The sequence below is a fragment of the Ranitomeya variabilis genome, chromosome 5 (genome assembly GCF_051348905.1).
Source record: "Ranitomeya variabilis isolate aRanVar5 chromosome 5, aRanVar5.hap1, whole genome shotgun sequence".
In the NCBI taxonomy this organism is placed as follows: Eukaryota; Metazoa; Chordata; class Amphibia; order Anura; family Dendrobatidae; genus Ranitomeya; species Ranitomeya variabilis.
The window spans coordinates 417,878,023-417,904,828 of record NC_135236.1 but is presented as its reverse complement, the minus strand read 5'-3'; the positions used below and the strand labels follow the sequence as shown (position 1 = coordinate 417,904,828).

The following is a 26,806-nucleotide window of genomic DNA, read 5'->3' as shown; positions in this document are numbered from 1 at the left end:
TTATAGTGTATAACTCCATTATCTTTGCACTGTGCCATGATATTATAGGATAGAGCAACTTACTTGATGGTATGTTTAGAGTAATGAATGCAGCACAGATCATTGATCAACAGGCAATCTTTCCTAAATAAAAGAAAAAAAAGCTGTGACTTTCCCCACTGATTAGAAAGCTTACATGAAACACACAGTATATTATGTACTATACACAGATACTTTTTCAATAAACAGTAAACACAATATATAATAGATGCACAAAATCTTAATTGGAACCTTTCAGGTTAGCAGCCACAAAGCCAATATTGCACCAGATCGGGTAGTAATGGACATCTTTACTCATACCATCCTGGACAAAGAAGGATGTTGTATTGCTGAAAAAATAAACTTCTTACGGACCAAGTGATTTTTGGGGGCTTTTGTTTTTCAACTCTCTTTCTTCCAAGAGCCATAACTTCTTTATTTTTCCACTCACATAGCCCTATGAGGGCTTGTTTTTGTGTACTTTTGAATGACAACATTCATATATTTCTATACAATGTACTGGAAAATGGGGGGGGGGGGGGGGGAAATGACAAGTGAAGATGAAATTGATAAAAAAACACATTTTTGGGGGGTATGGGGTTTTTTTTTTACGTTCATTGTGCATCAAATTTGACTTGCAAATATAAATTCTTCAGATCAGTATGATTAAGTTAATACCAACCTTGCATAGTTTTTTTTATATATGTAATTTTTGAAGAAAAAAAAAATCTGAAATTTGAAATAAAACAATTTTTGGCCTGTGTCATCCTTAACCTTTTCATATTGCAGCTAATGGATCTGGGTGTGGGCTTCTTTTGCAGTGTGATGTAATGTTCTTATTGATGTTATTTTGGGGTGGATACAATGTTTTGATAGCTTCCTATTGCATTTTTGGAGGAGTTGTAGCAAATAAAACAAAAAAAAACGCAATTCTGGCATTTTGTTTTCTCTTTACAACAATTTATTATTTCATTTTATATTTTGAAAGAAAGATCGGACTTTTATGGACACTGCTATACCATGTGTGTATTTTTCTATAGAGGAAAAGACAATTTGAAATTTGTTCCCACTTTTTACTGTATGTGTTCATCTCCTTAGGGGGCTTGAACCTGCGATCATCTGATCGCTTTTAGTACACAGTAATATACTAAATCACAGGGACACGGATAAGTGATTACAACAAAATGTCCCCTGGGCGCACGCTCTAAATGTAGCTGTCAGAAATATAGCAGCATTTAATTGGGTAAAAGCCACAGGTAGCGCACTACTCCACTCGCGGCTGTTAAAAGGCAGGTGATGGCTGAATAAAACAGCCATCATCTGCCAGGAATGAGGGGCTCTGCTTCTCAGCCCTCTCCATTCATCCTCTGCTGAAAAGCTGCGTCAATGTATGGCGCTGATAGGATAAAGCTTAATGCAAATCTGTCTGCAAATGAACTGAGGTCAGGCACAGTCCAGCAAATGTAGTAATCCTATCCTTATTCCTTGCAAGTGCAACCCCTCATTGGATTAAGTGATGTGTGTTCTACATTCTTGATAATGATGTATCTGAGACAGCCAGCCATCAATCACATGGGGTGGCACCAAGTCAGTAAAAAAAAGCAGAGGATGATACACTTGCCAGGAGTTGGCCCTACCTTGGTGCCATTGCAGCCTCGTTTATATAGAGAGCCAAAGATGATTTTTTTAGTGATGTGAAATCCATTTGAAATAATGAAAATATGGCATATGCTGTGTATTATTACACTAGCCAGTGCTATATTGGTTTTGTGACCATTACGCTCCTCACGTATACATTCTATATATGCACAACAGATACAACTCAAATATAAAAAAAGAAAAATAACATCCGGATTTTAGGAAGTTCTCTTTTACTTCACTGTATCAACTGGATACAAATACCAGCTATACATATTGAAGGGGACCAGTTTTTTGCCACCTAAACCGCACAGTGTACACAGAAAGTTGGAAATCAGTGGTGAGAGCGGGTTATACAGACCTTAGCATTCAGAGAACCGCTAGATCTGCAGCAGATAATACAGGGAGTTTATCATAATTGCAGCGATACATCGCTGGAATCAAGGTCTGTGCCCCCACATCTCATACTGCTCTCAGATGGGAGTAGCAAGAACCACATGACAGATTCCCTTTAAAACTTATTTGTGCCACCTCTTGCTTACTTAAAAGCCTCAAAAGAAATCTGTCACCAGGCTTTTGTAATGCAATCTGAGAGCAGGATAATGTAGAGACAGAGTCTGATTCCAGTGATGTGTCACTTGCAGGGCTGCTTGCTGAAATGTTGATAAAATCACTGTTTTATCAGCAGGAGATTATCAGTAGAGGCCTAGTAAACGTGTGGCCATGTGGTCCTCCATATTCATGAGCTCTGTATAACCCAGCCCCACCATGAGAAAAAAAAAAACGTTATGGCTCTGGGGAAAAAATGAATCCCAGCCCCGCAGTGACTTATGATTTATTCACATTGCGGGGCTGGGAATCACAGGCAGGGCGGCCGCGCAGGCGCAGTCAGCTGGACTGCATATGAGGAAAGACGGCCAGCGCTCACTGTGCCTGCACCAGGCAGGGGAAAAGAGCGCAGGCGCCGGCTACTTTTGAAAACAGCGGTGAGGAGGCGGTGCCCAGAAGATGTGACAGCTGTGTGCTGTCTGAAGCAGGGGGGAAATGCCGGCCCACTTGACTGAGGACCAGGTACTTCAGACAAATTATAAAACTGATTATTTCTCAAGATACAGCAGCCAGAACTAAAAGAGCCACCTTGTCAGAACGCAGCATTACTGCTGCACAAGGTGGCTCTTTTAGTTTGAAACCGACTGGGGGGGGGGGGGGGGGGGGGGGACAGGTTCCCTTTAAGATTAAAAAGGGTTTGTTCCAACAGTGGACTTTAAGATCTCTCCACAGGTGTTTAATGAGATTTTGATCAGGACTCATTGATGGCCACTTCGGAAGTCTCCAACACTTTGTTTCCATTCATTTCTGGGTGCTTTATGAAGTAGGTTTGGGGTCATTGTCTTGCTGGAAGACCCATGACCTGCGACGCAAACCCAGCTTTCTGACACTGGGTACTACATTATGAATCGAAATCCTTTGGTAATCTTCAGATTTCATGATTTCTTGAGCAAAGTCTAGGCACCCAGAGACAGCAAAACAATCCCAAATCATCTTTGAACCTCTATCATATTTCACTGTAGGTACTGTGTTCTTCCCTTTGTAGGTCTCATTCAATTTTCGGTAAACAGCGGAATGATGTGCTCCTGTGTCTCCTAGCATACAGTTTCATTTCATTTAACGGTCGACAGATAGTTTATGCTGCCAATGATGCATGTTTAGCCTGCAGGACACCTTGAATTTCTTTGGAACTCAATTGGGGCTGCTTACCCACCATCCTGCGGTGTAATCTTCCATCAATTTTTCTCTGCTGTCAATGTCCAGAGAGATTAGCAGCAGTGCCATGGGTTGTAAATGTCTTGATTATATTGCGCACCGTGGACAAATTAACATCAAGATCTTTGGAGATGGACTTAAAACCAAGGGATTGTTGATATTTCTTCAACAATTTTTGATCTGAAGTCCGCAGACAGTTTTCCACTCCTCTGTTCCCCATTCAACTTCTCCCCTTTTTATCTGGTTTCAAGTGTGATTTTCATATTGCTCACACCCGTTACTTGCCACAGTTGAGTTTGAACGAGCATCACTTGGTTGAAAAGTTGTTTACACACAATTTTGGAAACATGCCAACCAATTTTGTTCAGCCCATTTTATGAGCTTTGAGTGAAATTATGTTCAATTTGGCCTTTTTTTTTCCTCGTTTTTTTTTTATGTATCCAGTATACAAAAAGGAAATGATTGTGTATAACAAAACATGTGCAACTGCAATAATTTTCTGGGAGAAATGCTTCATTTTCTGCAACAATTTCAAGGGTGCCAACAATATTGTACCATACGGAACGATACGTACTATCGTACCATGACTGTACCTCAGCAGAGCTGTGATATGTGAAGACATACTGTATATGTCTAAACCCACATTGTGCTCGGTGAGGAGATCTTCAGCTTCATACTGCTCCTATGTCAGTCTGACAGTTTTATAGCAGTATACAGAGATGAACTGCGCCTTACTAGTAAACAAAAATTGAGGATGAGGCTTGAGATCATCCCAATGTGCTCAGCAAGGAGTAGATACATTTCTTCACATATCACAACCCTGCTCCCAGCCAATGTAAGTATGTGTGATACAGCTCGTCAGCTGAAACACAAGTTTCGAGAACAGTATGTTTTCAATCTGCAGCCCATTCGGATACAGAACTAGGATGGGCTACAGTTTGAACTATATCAGGAATGCTATTTTATCTCAATCTTGGAGAACTCCTTGAAGGTTTTAAAAAAAAAACAAGTGATGGGACAACAACATTTTAATATGTATACACTACTGTTCAAAAGTTTAGGGTCACTTAGAAATGTCATTTTTTAAAGAAAAGCCGTTTTTTCCAATGAAGCTAACATTAAATGATTCAGAAATACACTCTATACATTGTTAATGTGGTAAATGACTATTCTAGCTGCAAAAGCCTGGCTTGTAATGCAATACCTTCATAGGTGTATAGAGGCCCATTTCCAACAACCATCACTCCTGTGTTCTTATGGTACGTTGTGTTTGCTGTGTAAGAAGGCTAATGGATGGTTAGAATACCCTTGAAAACCCTTGTGCAAGTATGTTAGCACAGCTGAAAACAGTTTGGCTGATTAGAGAACCAATAAACCTGACCTTCCTTTGAGCTAGTTGAGAATCTGGAGCATTACATTTGTTGGGTCCATTAAACTCTCAAAATGGCCAGAAAAAAAAAAAACTTTCATGTGAAACTCGACAGTCTATTCTTGTTCTTAGAAATGAAGGCTATTCCATGTGAGAAATTGCCAAGAAACTGAAGATTTCCTGCAACAGTGTCTACTACTCCCTTCAGAGGAGAGCACAAGCAGGCTCTAACTAGAGTAGAAAGAGAAGTGGGAGGCCCCGCTGCACAACTGAGCAACAAAACAAGTACATTAGAGTCTGCAGTTTGAGAAATCGATGCCTCACAGGTCCACAACTGGCAGCTTCATTAAATAGTACATGCAAAACACCAGTGTCAATGTCTGCAGTGAAGAGGCGACTCCGGGATGCCGGCCTTCAGGGCAGAGTGGCAAAGAAAAAGCCATATCTGAGACTAATAAAAGGAAAAGATTAATATGGGCAAAAGAACACAGACATTGAACAGATAGGAAAAAAAGTGTTATGGACAGAAGAATCCAAGTTTGAGGTGTTTGGATCACACAGAAGAACTGAAAAGATGCTGGAAGAGTGCCTGACGCCATCTGTAAAGCATGGTGGAGGTAATGTGATGGTCTTGGGTTGCTTTGGTGCTGGTAAAGTGGGAGATTTGTACAAAGTAACCCCATTGAGCTGTTGTGGGAGCAGCTTGACAGTATGGTATGTAAAAAGTGCCCATCAAGCCAAACCAACTTGGGGGTAGGGCTTCTAGATGCATGGGGTGAAATTTCTCCAGATTCTCTCAGCAAATTAACTGCTAGAATGCCAAAAGTCTGCAATGCTGTAGTTGCTGCACAGGGAGCATTCTTTGACAAAAGCAAAGAGAAAATTATTATTTCAAATAAAAATCTCTTTTTCGAACCTTGTCAATGTCTAGACTAGATTTTCAATTCATTTGGCAACTCATTTGATTAATAAAAGTATGAGTTTTCATGGAAAACACAAAAATTATCTGGGTGACCCTAAACTTTTGAACAGTAGTGTATTTGGCATTTGTATCAAATGGACACTGTGAAATAAAAAACAAATGTCCAGTAATCAGGATGTCTATTTACTTATTTACATTTTATCAATTCAGTTCTGTCAGATTGGAAAAATTCTTGTTTTACATCTCACAGCTGATGGTTTGTTACAAGTCTATCAGTCTTCATAATATTAATACTTATCTCAGTGACCACATTATTAGATACAAACCTACATCTTTTGTTAATGCAAATATGTAAATCGACTACATAACTATGTGGCATCGACTCAAAGCATGAGAGTATCTTAAAACATGGCAAGTTGTTCCATTCATATGAATGTAGGTGGAACATTATTGGGGCAATACAAGATGCCTTGGCTGTTACATGAGCCATTTCCTTCGAGGGATTAAGGAGATAATTACCTATTTTATAACCTTCAGGTGGATAACAGAAGGAGACCGAAATGCCATCAGCCCATAGCAGATAATAGACGTGATATTGGGCACAGTCTTTTTAAAGCTGGACAAAGGAAGACTACACAAGAAATGTGATTCTCAGCTGAATCTCAATCTCTGCAGCAAAATATCAATTGTACAGACATTTGTCACAGTGTGTTCATTGTGCTCCATCAGTCACCAATTCTCAATCCAACAGATCACCTTTTCCATGTGTTTAAGAACATAAACAGAAAGGCTTTCCCTCTTTAGTATGTATGTTACAAGAGATATAAACCATATATGTAATCTTGTTACCTCCTAAATGCAATAAATTGTGAATGTTTGTCATCCTGTAAACCTGGTCCATTCTTCAGTAATGCTGATATAGCAGCGTTCAAATCTGCATAAGAAGAGAATTAATAAACTACTTAGTTAAGAACATGTTTTGGAGACTGGGCAGATGCAGAATACAAAGCCACTTGCTTTAATCATAGCCATCACCCTCTTGACTAAAGCTAGTCTCACACCCTGAAAACATGCCATGTTTCTTATTTTTCCCTTATAGAATCATGTATTTAAAAAAATATGTTACGTTTTTCTGTCCAACTGGAAAAACTGAATAGGACGGAAAAAGAATAACAGGCAAGTCTTCCCTGATGAATATATCAGTCTCATTATCAAGTATGCTGCATTGTTTCATAGCTCATTTTACTTGAATACAGACCTGTAAATGGACTTCCAGATACATACCGCGGTCCAGTGGCATACACACAAATCCAGGGGGCAACAGAGCCCCCAGATTAGAATAATAAATAGATCGTGATGCTGGGTCCCAATGAGGGTGACAAAGGACACCCCCATTCCACTATATAGCCAATTAGATGCCATGGTTTCTGTTCACCATAGCATTTACAGTGGTGGTCCACTATTAGGACAACCCCTTCTGATTACTCATGTTTGGCCCTGTTAAAATTAAAAGCACTGCTACTCAACCCCCCGATGCTGGTGCTTCCATTCCAGAACCTCACATGAGGTTGTTATCTCGACAGGTTAGACTACTGGAAGAATTGACTGCAAGCATCAAGCTTCATAGAAGTAAATCTTACCAACATCATCCGCCAAGGAAACCAGAATGAATTTATTCTCCTCACTGGGCATTTTAGAGCTGGAGTGTCCATCAATATGTACAAATGCATCAAACTCCACACAGCATTGATGAGAGATTCTTAAAAACAGACAATATCAAAACGCTGAGGAAAAATGCATTACAACCAAAAACTATAGCGTGGTCTGTACATCATGCCTTTACCACGAACCTTGTCGCATTGTCTACAATGAGCTGAGACTCTGCCCGGTGATTGGTTTTCAGCTCAATTGCCCAATTCAGTCTACTCAGATCAGCAAACACATCTGCCAGCAGATTTCCTGGCTCTATACTTGGCAGCTGGCGGACATCCCCTGGAAAAAAACAAGACATTACATTTTCCATACAGTTCCTTGCTCAATACATCGTAAAACAGGTACCCATATATAAATCCAGAGGATATAAAAAAAAAAAGGCACTACATGGATCCGTCTTCTGGTGGATGTCCTGTAATTCAAGCTAAAATTAATGATTAAAAGAACATGGAAACGCACCCAGGATTACAAGTTTGGCCAGCCTTCCATGGTTGTACAACAGCTTCAGCACAGCGCTAAAGATACGGACAGACACCAAACTGGCTTCATCCACCACCAAGGCCTCCACGTGGGAAAATTTCCATTTTATATCCTTATTACCTAGCCTTTTCCAGGCAGAATAGCTGCATGTCACCTGAAAATAAGAAAAAAAATTGTATCAAATTTTGTAACCGTTAGGGTCATATCCTCTGTACTCAGTTATCTGAAGATTGGTATAGAGGACAGCATTAGACATTAGGAGACACAAAATGCAGAATTCGTTTACCATGGAGAACCAAGCACTTTTATGTGATTCAGTACTGTTCATGTGTCAGCGATAATCCAAAATTGGTTTTACAAGAAAATCAACACATCATCAACCCAGAATGATTTTTTAACATTAAACCCTTTAAGGCTTAGCCAAGCGGTGAAGTTCCCCATCTGAAAGAAGCAATGGTCATATTAGTGGGACTCTATTCTGTCAATGGGTTTTGACTTTTTATGTTGAGACAACACATTTAAATTATTTGTTATAGAGGAATAATGCATAAAATTGCAACTCCAAAAGGTTTTTGTTATTGCATTCATCTTAAAGGAGTATCATTAAATTCTTTCTTGAGCAGCTCCAAGCTATGTAGTGTCTCTAGTTTCCTTACTTCCTAGTTTCTGGCACTGCTGCGGGCACTCTTCCTCGAGTGACAGTTCTGGTTCGTAGCAGAGTTGTAGTATTAGCAGAACTCTAAAGATCAGCACAAGTTCTACCCTACATATTCAGCCATCAGTGGTTTGTTTGGACTGTACACTCCACACTATATTCACACAGAGTTAATGGCATTTGAACAAGCACACTGCTCTGTACAGCAAAAGGCCCGATTAGGAAAATTGCTCAGAAAGCAACGGATGCTAGCAATTTTGCAAGATTTATAACAGCAGCTTGTCAAGAAATGAGAAGGACAGGGGAGGGAGGCAAGCAGCTAATTGTTGTATACAAATCAATGGTCTGAAGAGAGCTGACTGGTATGTCAGGAGTTAACTCCTCTCTTGGAATATAACTAACCTACACTTGGCCAATGTCTGGGCAGGCACTAGTGGCTGAGCTACATGGAAATGAGCTGTACACTAAAATCTGTCATTGAAGTAAAATGACAGCAGATAGAAAAAAGAAAATTCAATAGCAAAAATCGCTATTTTCATGCTGTTAGATTAACTAAAGCAATATAATTACTTAAAGTGGTATTCTCAAGTTGAGTTTTTAATTATCTCCTTAAGAGTGACCTGTCATTTGTTATTAATTTTACGTGGTATAAATCCTGCTGATTCCTTGAATCTGGCGTTGTTTTTTGTTCCCATGTCTCTCCCATTTCTGAGATATGCCCAGTCTCCCCTTTTGCATGTAAAGCTAACAGAGAAGATTTAAAAATCATACGCCCTTGGTAACAAGACTAGATTTAAATGAAGGTAACAAAAAAAAAGAAGGGGGCGGTTTCTCAGAAATGGAAAGTTGCAAAAAAGAACAAAAACAATAGATTTAAGGAAACCGCTACAATTACATCAGGAGAAAATTACATATTTATAGCAAGTGAGAGGTCCCCTTTATGAGTATGAAGGTAGCAAATATATTTATACGAAACACTGATATCAATTCTATATGAAATTACATCACTGCATGAACAACAGCCTTTGTGAGCCTCTCTAGCAATGTGATAGTGATGAGACAAACGGTTTATAAATACATCCATTGCAAATCAGTTATAATAATAAAGTGCATAAGTGCTGTATATAATCTCAATAGTAATTATTAGTATTTTATATATTATAAATATATATTACATGATAAAGTGCACCTAAATAGTTAATGCATGATAGACATACAATAACTGGTGATTCAGTGACAGGCGTTTATGATTTATGTGTCCCCATTAAACTAAAAGCATGTACGCCAGAAGTCGGCGTCTAACAGATCACACTGCGCATGTCAAAGCAATCGAAAAGGAAATGTATCAGCTGTTCAGGCACGGAGGGTGCATTTGCGTCACCCACGCCATCTTTAGTGTGGTTAATACCTTACCACTCTGTGCGCATGAGCAATAAGCATCATGTGTCTCAATTGATCTGGCGCTCTGGGTGAAATTACATCACTGGCGCCATCCTAAAGGGAATGTACCGCGTTTGTACATCATTAATAAATCAATGTAATGTAGCATAACATGCTGTTATGACCAAGTTTGAATGCATTTGAAACATATGTGGTGTGTTATAGGAGTTTAAGGAAGGCACTGGAGGCTGACATCTTTTCACAGTAGCAGCACAACACTATCAGTGTCATAATACGGCACCCCATGGTCATAGGAGATAACAGACAGATGCCGACCCTATCTATTGTAATAAAACGATCACTGCTGTGAACTGGGCACGCCTCTGTGGGCTGCACAACTCACAGTAGTGGGAGTGTTCTGCTGCCATATTCATGGAGCCCTCGGATCTGCTAACATAAGCAGTACTGCTTCCAGCAGAACGGATCCTAGATGGACGGCTTCACGGGAGTAAAATGCAGGTAAAAAGTACAGGTAGAATAGCAAAGACATAAAGGAGGAACAGTGTGCCATTAGCATTATCAGAACAGGAGCTGTCAGCTGCTGGGCAGGAACTGTGATTCATCCCTCAGTAAGATAAGGAGCTGTGGGTCTGCAGTGAATGACCAGGCATTGTGGAGGGAGGTGAGAGAATCATGTAATCTGGGTGAGAGAGACTGATGGGAGAGAGAGAAACAGTAACTACTGGTGATAGCAGATCACAGGGCAGTCATCCACAAAATGGCGCTGCCCTGTGATGCTACTCTTTATTCTGCCCCAGGGATACTAGAACACCTAAAAAGGGGAGGGAAATGGTGATGTCAGCAGTTACTGACCCAATTTTCCAGCTAACAGTAAAGCAGGTAAGTCTTACTATAGCTGCTTGAAGTCTAAAGTGGAAAATGCTCTCCCTAGTGGTAAATATATATATTTGTAAAAAAAATATAAATTTTTCATAAATAAATGTTTGCAAACATCGCAAACATTGCATTAATACATTTTAATTACTATTTTGAGCTTAATTTCACACAAAAAAACCCAAAAAACTACAAGAAAACTGGTGGCAGCTTCCCTTTAAGTTGAACAAACTTTAGCGCTCAATGTGCATGTGCAACAGGCGCCATGTTTGAGAAGCTCATATTACATGTGTCACTTTCCGGGCCTGTGTGAATTACAGCATCAGATGGAAACAAGCAAAACAAGCAAAACTCCATCAAATAAGTTGCTGCCACATGTAAAAGAGCCATTGAGAGAGACATTTCAAGTAAGAGCTCATTTATTGTAGGACAATAAAATTAGCATATCCATAGAAATAGACTAGAAAACACCACCCATTTGCTGGGACTGGTAAACTTATGTCTAGAGGGTAACGGGGAGTTAAGTGACCTGTGAGGGACACAATACTCAACACAAATCCCTAATAGAAATGGAGCCTATATGTGACCAAGAACTTTTCGCCTAGGCCAATAGTATAAAGAATTTTATTCTTAGTGTGTGCGCCAGATGTAGAAACAGAACAAAGGCATTTCCGAAAACTGAGAAAGGGGACATACATATTTACAAAATCTGGAAAAAAAGAATTCTTAATTAAGGATAAAAACCCTAACTATGCTATATCACAACAGAAGAGTATCAAAGTGTAAGGCCAAGGATTTACATCATATTTATACCGCCAAATATTTTAATAGCTTTGCACGATTATCCCCTCTACGTAGAGGTGGCACGTGATCCAGGATTCTAATTTTTTATTTAGATTGTTTTTCATTATGACCACATTTAGAAAAATGTTTGGAAACTAGCAAGTCCATTTTGTTCTGTCAAATGGTATATCTGTGGCTATTCAACCTTGTTTTAGATCCCAAGTAGTCTCTCCTACATGCCATAAATTACAAGGGTACTGCAACAAATACAGTATATAAAAAAGAAAACCTTTGAGTCATATGTTCAGCATATTTATACATTTTTCGTTAGTCTGGGGATGTAGAAATTGATTACCCGTCAATATATTGAGTTCAAACACTGATAACACCTCGTCCTCTTGACTCCTGTTAGTGATAATGGTTTACTCACCCTAGTGGATCCAATGTCTGCACGTACTAATTTATCTTTCAGGTTCCTTGCGCGTTTATAAGAAAAGGGGAGATTCACAAATTCCGTTATTTCAGGCATGCGTCTGCTCAACATTGGCCAATTGTTGAATCCCCCATGGGCTATTAAACCTCTATTCTTATTTTAACAAAAAGGAATGCGGTCTTCATATTTTTTTTTAAATATTATAGATAGATAGATAGATACACACACACAGTATATATATATATATATATATATATACATATATATATATATATACATATATATATATATATATATATATATATATATATATATATATATATATACACACATATATATATATATATATATATATATATATATATATACACATACATACATACACACACACACACACACACATATATACACACACACAGTATATTAGATTTTTCTGTATTTTCATGACTATGAAAATTGTACATTCACACTGAAAGGCATCGAAATTAGGAATTAACACATGTGGAATTATATACTTAGCAAAAAAGTGTGAAACAACTGAAAATATGTCTTATATACTAGGTTCTTTAAAATAGCCACCTTTTGCTTTGATGACTGCTTTTCACCCTCTTGGCATTCTCTTGATGAGCCTTATGAGGTAGTCACCGGGAATGGTCTTCAACAATCTTGAAGGAGTTCCCAGAGATGCTTAGCACTTGTTGGCCCTTTTACCTTCACTCTGCGGTCCAGCTCACCCCAAACCATCTCGATTGGGTTCAGGTCTGGTGACTGTGGAAGCCAGGTCATCTGGCATAGCACCTCATCACTCTCCTTCTTGGTCAAATAGCCCTTACACAGCCTGGAGGTGTGTTTGGAGTCATTGTCCTGTTGAAAAATAAATGGTCCAACTAAACGCAAACCGGATGGAATAGCATGCCGCTGCAAGATGCTGTGGTAGCCATGCTGGTTCAGTATGCCTTCAATTTTTAATAAATCCCCCACGGTGTCACCAGCAAAGCACCCCCACACCATCACACCTCCTCCTCCATGCATCACGGTGGGAACAAGGTATGTAGAGTCCATCCATTCACCTTTTCTGCGTCGCACAAAGACACGGTGGTTGGAACCAAAGACCTCAAATTTGGACTCATCAGACCAAAGCACAGATTTCCACTGGTCTAATGTCCATTTCTTGTGTTCTTTAGCCCAAACAAGTCTCTTCTGCTTGTTGCCTGTCCTTAGCAGTGGTTTCCTAGCAGCTATTTTACTATGAAGGCCTGCTGCACAAAGTCTCCTCTTAACAGTTGTTGTAAAGATGTGTATGCTGCTAGAACTCTGTGTGGCATTGACCTGGTCTCTAATCTGAGCTGCTGTTAACCTGCGATTTCTGAGGCTGGTGACACGGATAATCTTATCCTCAGAAGCAGAGGTGACTCTTGGTCTTCCTTTCCTGGGGCGGTCCTCATGTGAGCCAGTTTCTTTTTAGCGCTTGATGGTTTTTGCCACTGCACTTGGGGACACTTTCAAAGTTTTCCCAATTTTCGGACTGACTGACCTTCATTTCTTAAAGTAATGATGGCCACTCGTTTTTCTTTACTTAGAATTTGTATTATGGCAAGAAAAAAAGCAGCTAACAGTCTATTCTGTACGACTATCAGCTGTGTATCCACCAGACTTCTGCACAACACAACTGATGATCCAAACCCCATTTATAAGGCAAGAAATCCCACTTATTAAACCTGACAGGACACACCTGTGAAGTGAAAACCATTCCCGGTGACTACCTCTTGAAGCTTATCAAGAGAATGCCTAGAGTATGCAAAGCAGTCATCAAAGCAAAAGGTGGCTACTTTGAAGAACCTAGAATATAAGACATAATTTCAGTTGTTTCACACTTTTTTGTTAAGTATATAATTCCACGTGTTAATTCATAGTTTTGATGCCTTCAGTGTGAATGTACAATTTTCATTGTCATGAAGATACAGAAAAATCTTTAAATGAGAAGGTGTGTCCAAACTTTTGGTCTGTACTGATGTATTTATTTTCATCTATCACATTTTACAATTTTCAAAAAGGAAAATGGGCCGATGTTAAAGTTCGGCCATCCTGTTTGTTAGCACCTAATAGCACCCCCTTTTGAAAGTATCACAGCTTGTAAACACTTTTTGAAGCCAGCAAAGTGTCTTTCAATTCTTGTTTGAGGGATTTTCATCCATTCTTCTTTGGAAATTCTTCCAGTTCTGAGAGATTCCTGGGTCATCTTGCGTGCACTTTTATTTTGAGGTCTAGCCACAGATTTTCAATGATGTTGAGATCAGGGGACTGTGAGGGCCATTGTAAAACATTCAGCTTTGTGCCTTTTGAGGTAGTCTATTATGGATTTTGAGGTGTGTTTAGGATCATTATCCATTTGTAAAAGCCATCCTCTTTTTAAATTTCACCTTTTTTTTTTTTAGACGGTGTTATGTTTGCATGAAGAGTTTGTTGAAATTTCATTGAATCCATTCTTCCCTCTACTAGTGAAATGTTCCCAGTGCCATTGGCTGAAACACATTCCAAGGCATGATTGATCCACCCCCATGCATAATGGTTGGCAAGATATTTTATTCCTGAAATTCTGTGCACTTTTTCCACACATATCTTTGATAATCATGGCCAAAGAGTTCAATTTTAACCTCATCGGTCCACAGGATATGCTTCCAAAATGCATCAAGCTTATTTAGATGTTCTTTTGCATACTTCTGACTCTGAATGGTATGGTGAGGACACAGGAGAGGTTTTCTTCTGATGACTATTCCATGAAGACCATATTTGTGTAGGGGGTCTCTGAAAAGTAGAACAATATACTCCAGAGTCTCCTAAGTCTTTCTAAGATTCTTTTTCAGACAAGCAGGGGTCATATTTACTTCTGTAGCAATCCTACAAGCAGCACTCACTGATGTTTTGCTTAGTCTTTCAGACCTTATCTTGATTTCCACTGTTCCTGTCAACTGCTATTTCTTGGTTTCATTACAAACTGAGGAAAGGGCAACTTGAAAACACTTTTCTATGTTCTTATAGCCTTCTCATGCTTTGTGGGCTTTCACCATTTTCATTTTCAGAGTGCTAGGCAGCCACTTAGAAAAACCCATGGCTGCTTTTTTTGGCACAAGTTTAGAGGAGGATGGGTTTTTATAAAGCTGGGACATTTGCATCATTTGGCCTTTCCTAATAATGATAGTGAATAAGCCATAACGCTAACAGGCTAATTAAGGTCTGAAACTTTGGTCAAAGTTATCTGAGCATACAAATTTCCAAGGGTGCCCAAACTTTTGTATTGGCCCGTTATCCCTTTTATAATTTTTAAAATGTAAAAGATGAACATATATATTACTATGTGCAGGAATTACTTACTGCTAATCTACTATATAATTGTCTAAGGGTTACTTCCATCTGTCACAGAAATCCAGCGGCGCTGATTGATCACGGCCAGCTGGCCGTGATCAATCAGCGACGGGCACAGTCCGGCCGCAAAATGGTTGCTCCCTTCTCACCTGCAGTCAGTGCCCCCTCCTCCCCCCTCCCCAGTCAGCCCCCACATAGCGTTAAAAGGACTGCCCTGCACCGCGGCATAATGCGGTGTAAGGCAGTCCATTAACGCTGCCAACTTTTTAGTATTGATGCCTATGCAGCATCAATAGTAAAAACATATGTTAAAAATAATTAAAAAAATATTATATACTCACCCTCCGGTGGCCCCCGGATCCAGCCCAGGCCTTTCCTGCTCCTCGTGCGCCGCTCTGGTCGCAATAATGCATTGCGGCAGTGACCGGAGATGACGTAGCTTTCTTGCGCGACTGCTACATCATCACGTGTTATTGCCGCTTGGGACCGGAGCGGCACGCGAGGAGCAGGAAAGGCCTGGGAAGGATCCGTGGGCTGCCGGAGGGTGAGTATATAACTTTTTATTTTAATTATTTTTTTAAACAGGGATATGGTGCCCACATTGCTATTTACTGCGCGGGCTCTGTTAATACACGGCGCGGGCTCTGTTAATACACGGCGCGAGCGGTACTATATACTACGCGGGCTGTGCAATATACTACGCAGGCTGTGCAATATACTACGCAGGCTGTGCAATATACTACGTGGCTGTGCAATATACTACGTGGCTGTGCAATATACTACGTGGCTGTGCAATATACTACGTGGCTGTGCAATATACTACGTGGCTGTGCAATATACTACGTGGCTGTGCAATATACTACGTGGCTGTGCTATATACTACGTGGCTGTGCTATATACTACGTGGCTGTGCTATATACTACGTGGCTGTGCTATATACTACGTGGGCTGTGCAATATACTGCGTGGGCTGTGCTATATACTGCGTGGGCTGTGCTATATACTGCGTGGGCTGTGCTATATACTGCGTGGGCTGTGCTATATACTGCGTGGGCTGTGCTATATACTGCGTGGGCTGTGCTATATACTGCGTGGGCTGTGCTATATACTGCGTGGGCTGTGCTATATACTGCGTGGGCTGTGCTATATACTGGGTGGGCTGTGCTATATACTGCGTGGGCTGTGCTATATACTGCGTGGGCTGTGCAATATACTGCGTGGGCTGTGCAATATACTACGTGGCTGTGCAATATACTACGTGGCTGTGCAATATACTACGTGGCTGTGCAATATACTACGTGGCTGTGCAATATACTACGTGGCTGTGCAATATACGTGGGACTCCGTGGGCTGTGCTATATACTACGTCGGCTGTGCAATATACTACGTGGGCTGTGTAATATACGTGGGACTCTGTGGGCTGTGTAATATATTACGTGGCTGTAATATATTGCGAGGGCTGTGCTATATACTGCGTGGGCTGTGCAATTATATACTACGTGGGCTGTGCTACATGCTACATACTACGTGGGCTGTGCTACATACTACGTGGGCTGTGCTACATACTACGTGGGCTGTGCTACATACTACGTGGGCTGTGCTACATACTACGTGGGCTGTGCAATATACTACGTGGGCTGTGCAATATACTACGTGGGCTGTGTTATACACTACGTGGGCTGTGTTATACACTACGTGGGCTGTGTTATACACTACGTGGGCTGTTACATACTTCGCTGTGCTATATACTACGTGGGCTGTGCAATATACTACGTGGGCTGTGCTACATACTACGTGGGCTGTGCAATATACTACGTGGGCTGTGTTACATACTACGTGGCTGTTATATACTGCGTGAGCTGTGTTATATACTGCGTGGGCTGTGTTATATACTACGTGGCTGCGTTATATGCAATCAGCGACAGGCGCACTTCGGCCGCGAATTGGCGCGGGATTTGAACCACGCTTCGCTAACTGGTCGCGCCCGGCCAGCTGAATTCTGTGTATTCATTGTATTATTCTAAAATCTTCATAAATAAACTGCATACATATTCTAGAATACCTGATGTGTTAGAATCGGGCCACCATCTAGTGAAATACATATGAATTCTTTTGCAGGAAGGGGCAAAGTAACAGCCCATCTGGAAACAGGTTCATTGACCATCAACCAAACACACTTAAGAGTGTCCTTGTAACAGGGGTTATTCAGCACAATGCTTAGTGGCTACATATATATATATATTGATGTTTTACACTTTTATGTAAAAAAAAAAACAACAAACAAAAACATTATTGCATAAATTAAAAGTTGCATAATTTTATATGAAATTAGTTTTTCTAGATACAAAAAGAACAAATGTTGACAATCCACCATGTACCTGATGCAAAGTGGCAGCTGGAAGGCCAGTTTTTTTCTTTAGTAAAGATGCAGCTTTTCCCGTGGGTGCAGTAAGTAAAAAACGTATAGAGTCGTTATGGTTGGTGCTGGAGGCCATGGGGTCACAAAACCATTCTTCTGAAGCATCGATATCTTCTTCAAGGGCTTTACAGGCATGTTCAACTTCATCACTCTCCTTCTGCATCATGGACTTGAACACTAGACTTACCACTGTGGTCTTCCCACACCCACCTTTTCCACTTATAACGGTCACTGGGTTTGCCAAAATCATTTTCCCTGCCTTCTTTTGGTCAACATCCAGTAACTTTGGACATTCTGGCTCTGCAGCACAGTCAGGCGGCTGCAATAGTTCCATGTCCTCGTCAGATCCATCACCGATGGCAGAGCAAAATGCAGCAGTTGGACATTGTGAAGAGCTCTGGTTACTGGGCTCTTTTTCTTGCTTCTCATTTCCATCTCCAAATATATCATTTTCATTAATGTCTATATTCCAGGTCTTTCGCTGCACTATCTTCTGGATATACTCTGCAATGGTTACCTCATAGCAGTAAAAGCTATACAGAAAAACTTTTTTCTGTTCAATCACCACAATCTCATACTCCTTTAGGAATTCTAGAGCTTCCCATGCAGCTTCTACTGACATGTCCTGAGACTTCGTGACTGCACTAGTAAGCTCAGAGAGGTCCACATATGTATCGCCTAGCTCCATGCATTTCTTCTTCATTTCTCTATAGATAAGTAATGCATTGGTCTGCAGGGCTGGGATAGTTTCCAGAAGATCTTCACACTGACAAAAACTTTCCCATGCCGCCTCACAGCCACAAATGTGCAACTCTCGATAGATTATCTGTCAAAATGGAAAACATTTTTTATTGCCAAGAAGAAAAAAAAAAAACAATTCACTCAATGCCTCTATTTTTAATCAATTATGTCTCACAAGCTTGTCCTAAATGTATTCAGGAGAACATCAAATGAAGCACATTGGCAATATACATAAATTAATAACAGTCAGTGGTTATTTTTCTCTGTGGTATAGTCCACAGCTGTTTCTCCTGTGGCTAAAATCTTGGTCCACCTGTGGACCGTGAGGAGAGTGGAGTCTAATGAAAAATGCTGTGGTCCACCCACAAAAAGTGAAGAGATCAAAGCTGCAGAGAAGCGAGTACAGAGGCTAAAAGGGGTAAAAAAAAAATCTGAGAATGGCAATTTTTGCATTTCCGTGCACGTCAGTATAATTTATTATCATGGGGTAACCTCTTTAAAAGGAGAGAAGGCACAGTGTTGTATCCACGCATCCAACAATTTCAACAACCACATTTTAACCCTTTTACTACCACATAAGAAAAAAAAATTACTGAGCCCGAACCATACCAGGGAAATGTCTACTATATAGCCAGCATCTTGACAGCAGTAGGCAGAGCTTGACAGCGGCATTTCAATTACATCACTTCACACTGGCTCCTACAGCCTCCTACAATGCAATTACGGGGAACCAACTGGATGTCAGGGTAGCCCTGTTGAAGACCCTTGTAAATGCCATTGTTGGGCCTTTTATGAAGTTCAGCCTTAAGGTACCGTCACACTAAGCAACGTCGCCAGCGATCTGTGACGTTGCAGCGTCCTAGGGAGCGATATCGCTGTATTTGACACGCAGCAGCGATCAGAATCCCGCTGTGAAATTGCTGGTCGCTGCTAGAAGGTCTGCACATTATTTGGTCGCTAGGTCGCCGTGTATCGCCGTGTTTGACAGCAAAAGCAACCATACCAGCGATATTTTACACTGGTAACCAGGGTAAACATCGGGTTACTAAGCGCAGGGCCGCGCTTAGTAACCCGATGTTTACCCTGGTTACCAGCGTAAAAGTTAAAAAAACAAACAGCACATACTCACCAGCGCGTCTCCCAGCCTCTGCTTCCTGACACTGACTGAGCGCCGGCCCTAAACTGAAAGTGAAAGCACAGCGGTGACGTCACCGCTGTGCTGTTAGGGCCGGAGCTCAGTCAGTGTCAGGAAGCAGACGCTGGGGGACGCGCAGGTGAGCATGTACTGTTTGTTTTTTTAACTTTTACGCTGGTAACCAGGGTAAACATCGGGTTACTAAGCGCGGCCCTGCGCTTAGCAACCCGATGCTTACCCTGGTTACCCGGGGACCTCGGCATCGTTGGTCGCTGGAGAGCGGTCTGTGTGACAGCTCTCCAGCGACCAAACAGCAACGCTGCAGCGATCGGCATCGCTGTCGCTATCGCTGCAGCGTCGCTTAATGTGACGGTACCTTTAAAGATTTGGGCCTTTCTATTTAGTGCCAATTGTTATCGTCTTAACTAGAGATGAGCGAACATAGTCGGCTCTCTACTTATTCGGAAAGCTATAGCGCTTACCTAAGAAGCTGCATCAGGAACCCATGCATGTGTTGTGATTGTCACACAGCCACGACACATGCAGCTGCGGCTCCGAACAGCTGATTATCAGGAGCGCTCCAGGTATCCAGGTTCCTGCTGCATCTGCTTCGGTAAGTGCTATAGCTTGCCGAATAAGAGCGGAGCCGATGATGTTCACTAATCTCTAGTCAACCACTGGGGTGTTGATCACGAGATTCTCTGAGATAGGGTCTATAGGCTGCTCTATATTAAATAAACCATGCCTGCTTTATAAAAACTGCACAAATTAGCACTAAAAGAAAAGGCCCATATTTCTGAAGATATATGACAGTTTAAAAAAAAAAACAACTAAATGCAATATGCAGTCGAGTAGTGAGAATTTATTTGCAGATTTTCCCCATAGGCTTGAATGAGATGAGGAAAGCTCACGTGTGTTCCTATCGCATTTCTGCAGCAGAAACACCGATGAAACCTGACTATCAATAAAGTTTTACCAAAGCAAAGTAACAGCACGTTTCCAAAACAAATCAGCTTTAAAGACAGGACAAGCCAAAAAGGGAAAAACTGCAGCTGAAAAAAATAAAATGTATTATAAAAAATGCATATGAAAAACTCAAAGAAAAAAAACACAAGTGACCTAATTTAACTTATTTGAGCAGAAAATCTGCAGCATCAAAAAAGCATGAATTATCTATGGTCATAATAGATGATAGTTTGCTGATCCATTGGAGCTTTGTTTTGCTGGGATCTCAACGGGTCCCAGTAACAGTGGTCAAGCATGCACACCTCTGCTCTATTCCTTTCCTATGGGACTGCCGGAGTGCTGTGCTCAACTATTTCCAACAGTCCATGCTCGACAATGGGTTACACACGTGGCTCTGCAGACCTCTAGTCTTGGAACCACTGGAGGTTCAAGAAGCCGGACCCCTTTAATTTCAATAACACGCAATTTAGAGGGAGAGGCAGGGAAAATGTCAACTGAAGCTTTATTACTTTGTATAAACCCATGTGACTGCCACTAATACAGCGCCACTCGGATTTATGCAACTGATTTTACAGAAAATTTCTACAACAAAATTACTCAATATACCCAAAGGATGCATAAAATATCATTTTCGGCAGCGCATCATCCTGTGTAAACAGGAGCGGTCTAAACATGCTATTAAACTACCTCCGATCTGTAAACACTTACCAATTAGCAAATCGGTTAATGTAAACGTACCATTAAGGTCGCATACATATATTTAAAACAAAGCAGATAAAACAACGGCTAAAAATAAGGTGCAGTTACAACATTTTGAAATAGGATTTATCAGCTGGAAAGGCAGCAGCCATTGTTGGTCAGCTTTACCTTACCTGCAGAGATGAGCATTGCGTAGATTGCCCCAAATCATTGAGCGCATTAACCACACGGGCAGCATTGCTATTGTATTGTGTGGGTTTCCACTCACTGACCACTTCGGCTAATCCCACTGGCCATCTCACTAGCACATAGCAGGATCATGCACAGATAACACTCAGAGAAATAATATCAAAAACCAAGAAACAATTGCACTTACCAAGCCAAACCCAAGTTTCCAAGGATCGACAGCCAACATATCTTCAATGGCATACAAGGTGTTATCTGAAGATTCCTCGTCACTAACATCCAACGTGAGCAAGCTTCTTATTTTGGATGGTAAAAGTTTTGGTAAATATTTCATCACCAGAGGAATTTCTAATGCCATAAATGCCATTGCTCCAGACTCTGCAAAGAAGCAGAGTTTGTGTTAATTGTTCATTTATATTCAATAACATATCACCATTCCTGCTGTATGTACCATCCTGTACTGCTCTCTAATTACAGAGGCAAACGCAGGAGAACCGGGCCAGAACCAGGGAGATAAACCATGTGTTTTATAGAGACCTTGGAGTCCTCGACTTGCTCAGTTTTAGGTTAACAGAAGTCACACTTGGTATTTCAGAAATTGTATTTATTTTTAAATGGGTTCTCATCTTCTTAAAGCAACAATCCGGTGATAGTTTATTTAATTTCACCCCTGTAGTGGCATCACTATTCCCTGCCTGCAGTAAAATACTTAACGGTCACAGTTTTCTGCTGTTCATGGCGCCGCTCTGGTCCCCTCCAGCTAATCACTCCAGTGTTTGCTATGCGATCCAGAAGCCAATTTTCAATGTATGCCTATGAGAGCTAGAACAAGGCACTCTGACTTACACTAAGAGCTTGAGACCATTACCTCTGATTTCTGGTCAGTAGATAAATAATAATTACCGTATATACTCGAGTATAAGCCGAGATTTTCAGCCCAAATTTTTGGGCTGAAAGTGCCCCTCTCGGCTTATACTCGAGTCACGGTCGGTGGTGGGGTCGGCGGGTGAGGGGGGAGAGAGCGTGTCGCATACTCACCTAGTCCCGGCACTCCCCCTGCCCGTCCCACGGTCTTCGGTGCCGCAGCTCGTCCCCTGTTCAGCGGTCACATGGTACCGCTCATTAGAGAAATGAATATGGACTCCACTCCCATAGGGGTGGAGCCGCATATTCATTCATCTAATCAGCGGTAACGGTGACCACTGACAGAGGAAGAGGCTGCGGCACCCGGAGACCAGCTGTCCGGGGGAAGGAGCGGGACGCCGGGAGCAGGTGAGTATTACATAGTTACCTGTCCGCGTTCCACACGCCGAGCGCCGCTCTGTCTTCGCGTCCTCTTGTTCTGACTGTTCAGGTCAGAGGGCGCGATGACGTATTAGTGTGCACGCCGCCCTCTGCCTGATCAGTCAGTGCAGAGACACGCCGGGACGGGACGCTGAGGAGCTGCAAGCAAGAGAGGTGAGTATCTGTTTTTTTTTTTATTGCAGCAGCATAGTATATTGCACAGATTTATGTGGAGTATCTATGGGGCAACGGTGCAGAGCATTATATATATGGCACAGCTTTATGTGGAGCATCTATGGGGCCATAATCAAAGGTGCAGAGCATTATATATGGCACAGCTATCTATGGGGCCATAATCAAAGGTGCAGGGCATTATATATGGCACAGCTATCTATGGGGCCATAATCAAAGGTGAAGGGCATTGTATATGGCACAGCTATCTATGGGGCCATAATCAAAGGTGCAGAGCATTGTATATGGCACAGCTATCTATGGGGCCATAATCAAAGGTGAAGGGCATTGTATATGGCACAGCTATCTATGGGGCCATAATCAAAGGTGCAGAGCATTGTATATGGCACAGCTATCTATGGGGCCATAATCAAAGGTGCAGAGCATTGTATATGGCACAGCTATCTATGGGGCCATAATCAAAGGTGCAGAGCATTTTATATGGCACAGCTATCTATGGAGCCATAATCAAAGGTGCAGAGCATTGTATATGGCACAGCTTTCTATGGAGCATCTATGGGGCCATAATGAACTGTGCAGAGCATTATATATGGCACAGCTTTATGTGGAGCATCTATGGGGCCATAATGAACGGTACAGAGCATTATATATGGCACAGCTTTATGTGGAGCATCTATGGGGCCATAATGAACTGTGCAGAGCATTATATATGGGGCAGCTTTATGTGGAGCGTCTATGGGGCCATAATGAACTGTGCAGAGCATTATATGTGGCACAGCTTTATGTGGAGCATCTATGGGGGCCATAATGAACAGTATGGAGCATCTATTTTTAATTTTGAAATTCACCGGTAGCTGCTGCATTTTCCACCCTAGGCTTATACTCGAGTCAATAAGTTTTCCCAGTTTTTTGTGGCAAAATTAGGGGGGGTCGGCTTATACTCAAGTATATACGGTATAAGAGTGCTGCCTTAAAAACAGGATGAACTGCAAAGTCCTTTTAAAAATAAGAAACTTTGCAATTAACATCTTATTAAAAATTAGAATGGAGGGATTTTTCAGTCCATAGTTTACGGATCTCTAGCCGCCACCTTTGTATTCTATCAGCAGTGGCAGGTCTCCTAGGCAAGGAGTGCACTGCTTGCACGTTGTTTGCTGTAAAGCTTGGAAGCACTGCTCTGAAGCTGGCCAGATCCAGACAGCTTTAGTACCGCTACACCCTTCCTACAGAATAACAGGAGCGCAGAGTGTGGGTCAACCAAGCCACTGGTCTAAGCTGTCAATCATCAGAAGCGCTCTACCCCTTCTCCCTACTGGCAAGAAGGAAGCCAAGAGGCTTGGGAGTTGTTCATCTTCTCTCTAGGCTGCATATGCCAGTAATCAATCATTTACACTACACATATATAAAACAAACACATACCGGAGTTTTCAATGTGTTTCAGGATATTTTGGATATTCGCTGTCCCAAAGTTATTTGCCTTCTCTTTCCATGTGCTAAAGGTAACAGGAGGGTAATTTGATAGCCAGTCCATAAAATATGTTCGATGTTCATCGGATACCCCACATTTGTTAAGAAACAATGAAAGAATGGATTTTTCTCCAAGGCCATCATCATCCAGTTCATATGATGGTGGTTCTTTGGCATAGCTCTGATACTGATGCGGTGTCACTTTTACACTGACAGTCCACCATGGGTCATCCAGTGGAAAAGATCCATTCACTACGTACTCATGGGAGTCTGCAGTTTGAATTTTTACTGCAATAAAACAATCAAACAAAAAAATAATACAGAATGAGTCCACCGAAGAAATGCAGCATTTACCTTATACATGACATCAATGTACAAGTGATAGAAATTCTACCACAGAAAGAAATAAATGTTTCCTACTCTGCTTAAAGAGATTCTCTGGAAAAAAAAGAGAAAGAGAAAACATCACTACATTCCTAAATACCTTTAATGAGCAAATCACACTTCTATGTCCAGGGAGGTAGTTAAATGGCTACAGTCTTGGTACACAAACAGAAACCTATCCTAGAACAGTAATAGTATAAGTGATGTAAGCATGTGCAGTAGGTCTCTGCTTCAGTGACCCGGAGATAGAATGACAACATGGCGTAGGCACACTGTGTGCACAACTATAAGGCAAGTGGGCATTTTGGCCATATTCTTTTTAGGCCGGGATTACACGTGCGAGAAACTCGCACGAGTCTCGCAATGGGGGAACTACAATAGCCAGAGAGAATAGCAAAATTAGGATTATTTAGTCTAGAAAAAAGACAACTGAGGGGCGATCTAATAACCATGTATAAGTATATAAGGGGACAATACAAATATCCCTCCGAGGATCTGTTTGTATCAAGGAAGGTGACGGTCATAAGGGGGCATTCTCTACGTCTGGAGGAGAGAAGGTTTTTCCACCAACATAGAAGAGGATTCTTTATTGCTAGGGCAGTAATAATCTGGAATTCTTTGCCTGAAGAGGTGGTGATGGCGAACTCAGTCGAGGGGTTGAAGAGAGGCCTGGATGTCTTCCTGGAGTGTAACAATATTGTGTCTTACAGCTATTAGGTTGTTTAGAAAGACGTAGATCTGGGGATTTATTCTGACGGAATATAGGCTGAACTGGATAGACAAATGTCTTTTTTCGGCCTTGCTAACTATGTTGCCATGTTTATCTCAATACACGGCACTGCCGCCGCCATTCGGGACCGGAGCGCTCAGCTGCATAGAAATACATACAGCCGCACACTCCAGGGCCGAGTGCCGGCAGCAGCGCCGCGTATTGAGATGCGAGACTCGTGCGAGTTTCTCGCACGTGTGATCCCGGCCTTATCCAGATTTTCGAACTCAAAGCTGTATAAACTTGTATTGGGCAGCCTGTTTTCCTCAGGCAAAATTGGCCAATGAAACACCAAAGATTTGAGAAGAATCAAACATGAAATGCTAAGGAAGCAGTTATCCTCCAGTGCTGTCATATTCCAACACTGCAACCTTCATGGAGTGCCAAGCAAAGCAAGGTGTTCAGTGTACAGAGACATTGCCGAGGTAAGGGAGGATGAAAACTGACCACCACTAAGCAAGACACAGAAGGGGAAAAGTCAAGACTGGGCCAAGGAATATCTGAAAACAGATTTTTCAGAGGTTTTATGAACTGATGATATGACAGTGACTTTTGACTGATGCATGGATGCATGGACTCATGGTTGGATCAGTAATGGGCAAAGACCTTCTCTTAACTTACTGCAAGTTGGAGGTGGGACTCTGCTATTGGCTGGGATTAATAAAGATGAGCCCAAAGGACTTTTTCAGGTTGAAGATGGATTCAAAATTAACTTCTAAACCCACTGACAGTTTTTAGTAGACACTTTCTTCAAGCAGTGGTACAGGAAAAAGTCTACATCTTTCAAGAAAACGATGATTCTTATGTCGAATAATGCTCCATTGTTTGGTTAGCCAGTGAAGATGAAAATATAATGATACAGCCCCTTCCTGCTAAGAACTTATGGGCCCTTCTTAAACGGGAGATTTACTGTGAAGGAAAACAGTATTAAAGGGAACCTGTCACCCACAAAATCGAAGATGAGCTAAGCCCACCAGCATCAGGGGCTTATATACAGCATTCTGGAATGCTTGCCACCGAAACCTGCCAGCGGAAGGTGAGTATATAATGATTTTTTATTTTTTTTTATTATTTTTAAACATTAGATGTTTTTACTATTGATGCTGCCTATGCAGCGTCAATAGTAAAAACATCTAATGTTTAAAAACTTGGT

The 26,806-nt window shown here is 41.4% G+C and overlaps 1 protein-coding gene across 1 annotated transcript in view; it reads right to left on the bottom strand.

Annotated features, from left to right (window-relative positions):
* HELB (DNA helicase B) overlaps positions 1-26,806 on the bottom strand; it is a 53,642-nt gene that overhangs the window by 23,861 nt on the left and 2,975 nt on the right. Inside the window, exons 2-9 of the mRNA XM_077265235.1 lie at positions 24,453-24,788; positions 21,748-21,935; positions 17,790-18,656; positions 7,884-8,058; positions 7,562-7,703; positions 7,352-7,470; positions 6,561-6,645; positions 64-123 (exon numbers count right to left, since the gene is read on the bottom strand). Of these exons, the coding sequence (XP_077121350.1) occupies positions 64-123; positions 6,561-6,645; positions 7,352-7,470; positions 7,562-7,703; positions 7,884-8,058; positions 17,790-18,656; positions 21,748-21,935; positions 24,453-24,788 (1,972 nt within the window). The remainder of the gene's footprint in view (positions 1-63; positions 124-6,560; positions 6,646-7,351; positions 7,471-7,561; positions 7,704-7,883; positions 8,059-17,789; positions 18,657-21,747; positions 21,936-24,452; positions 24,789-26,806) is intronic.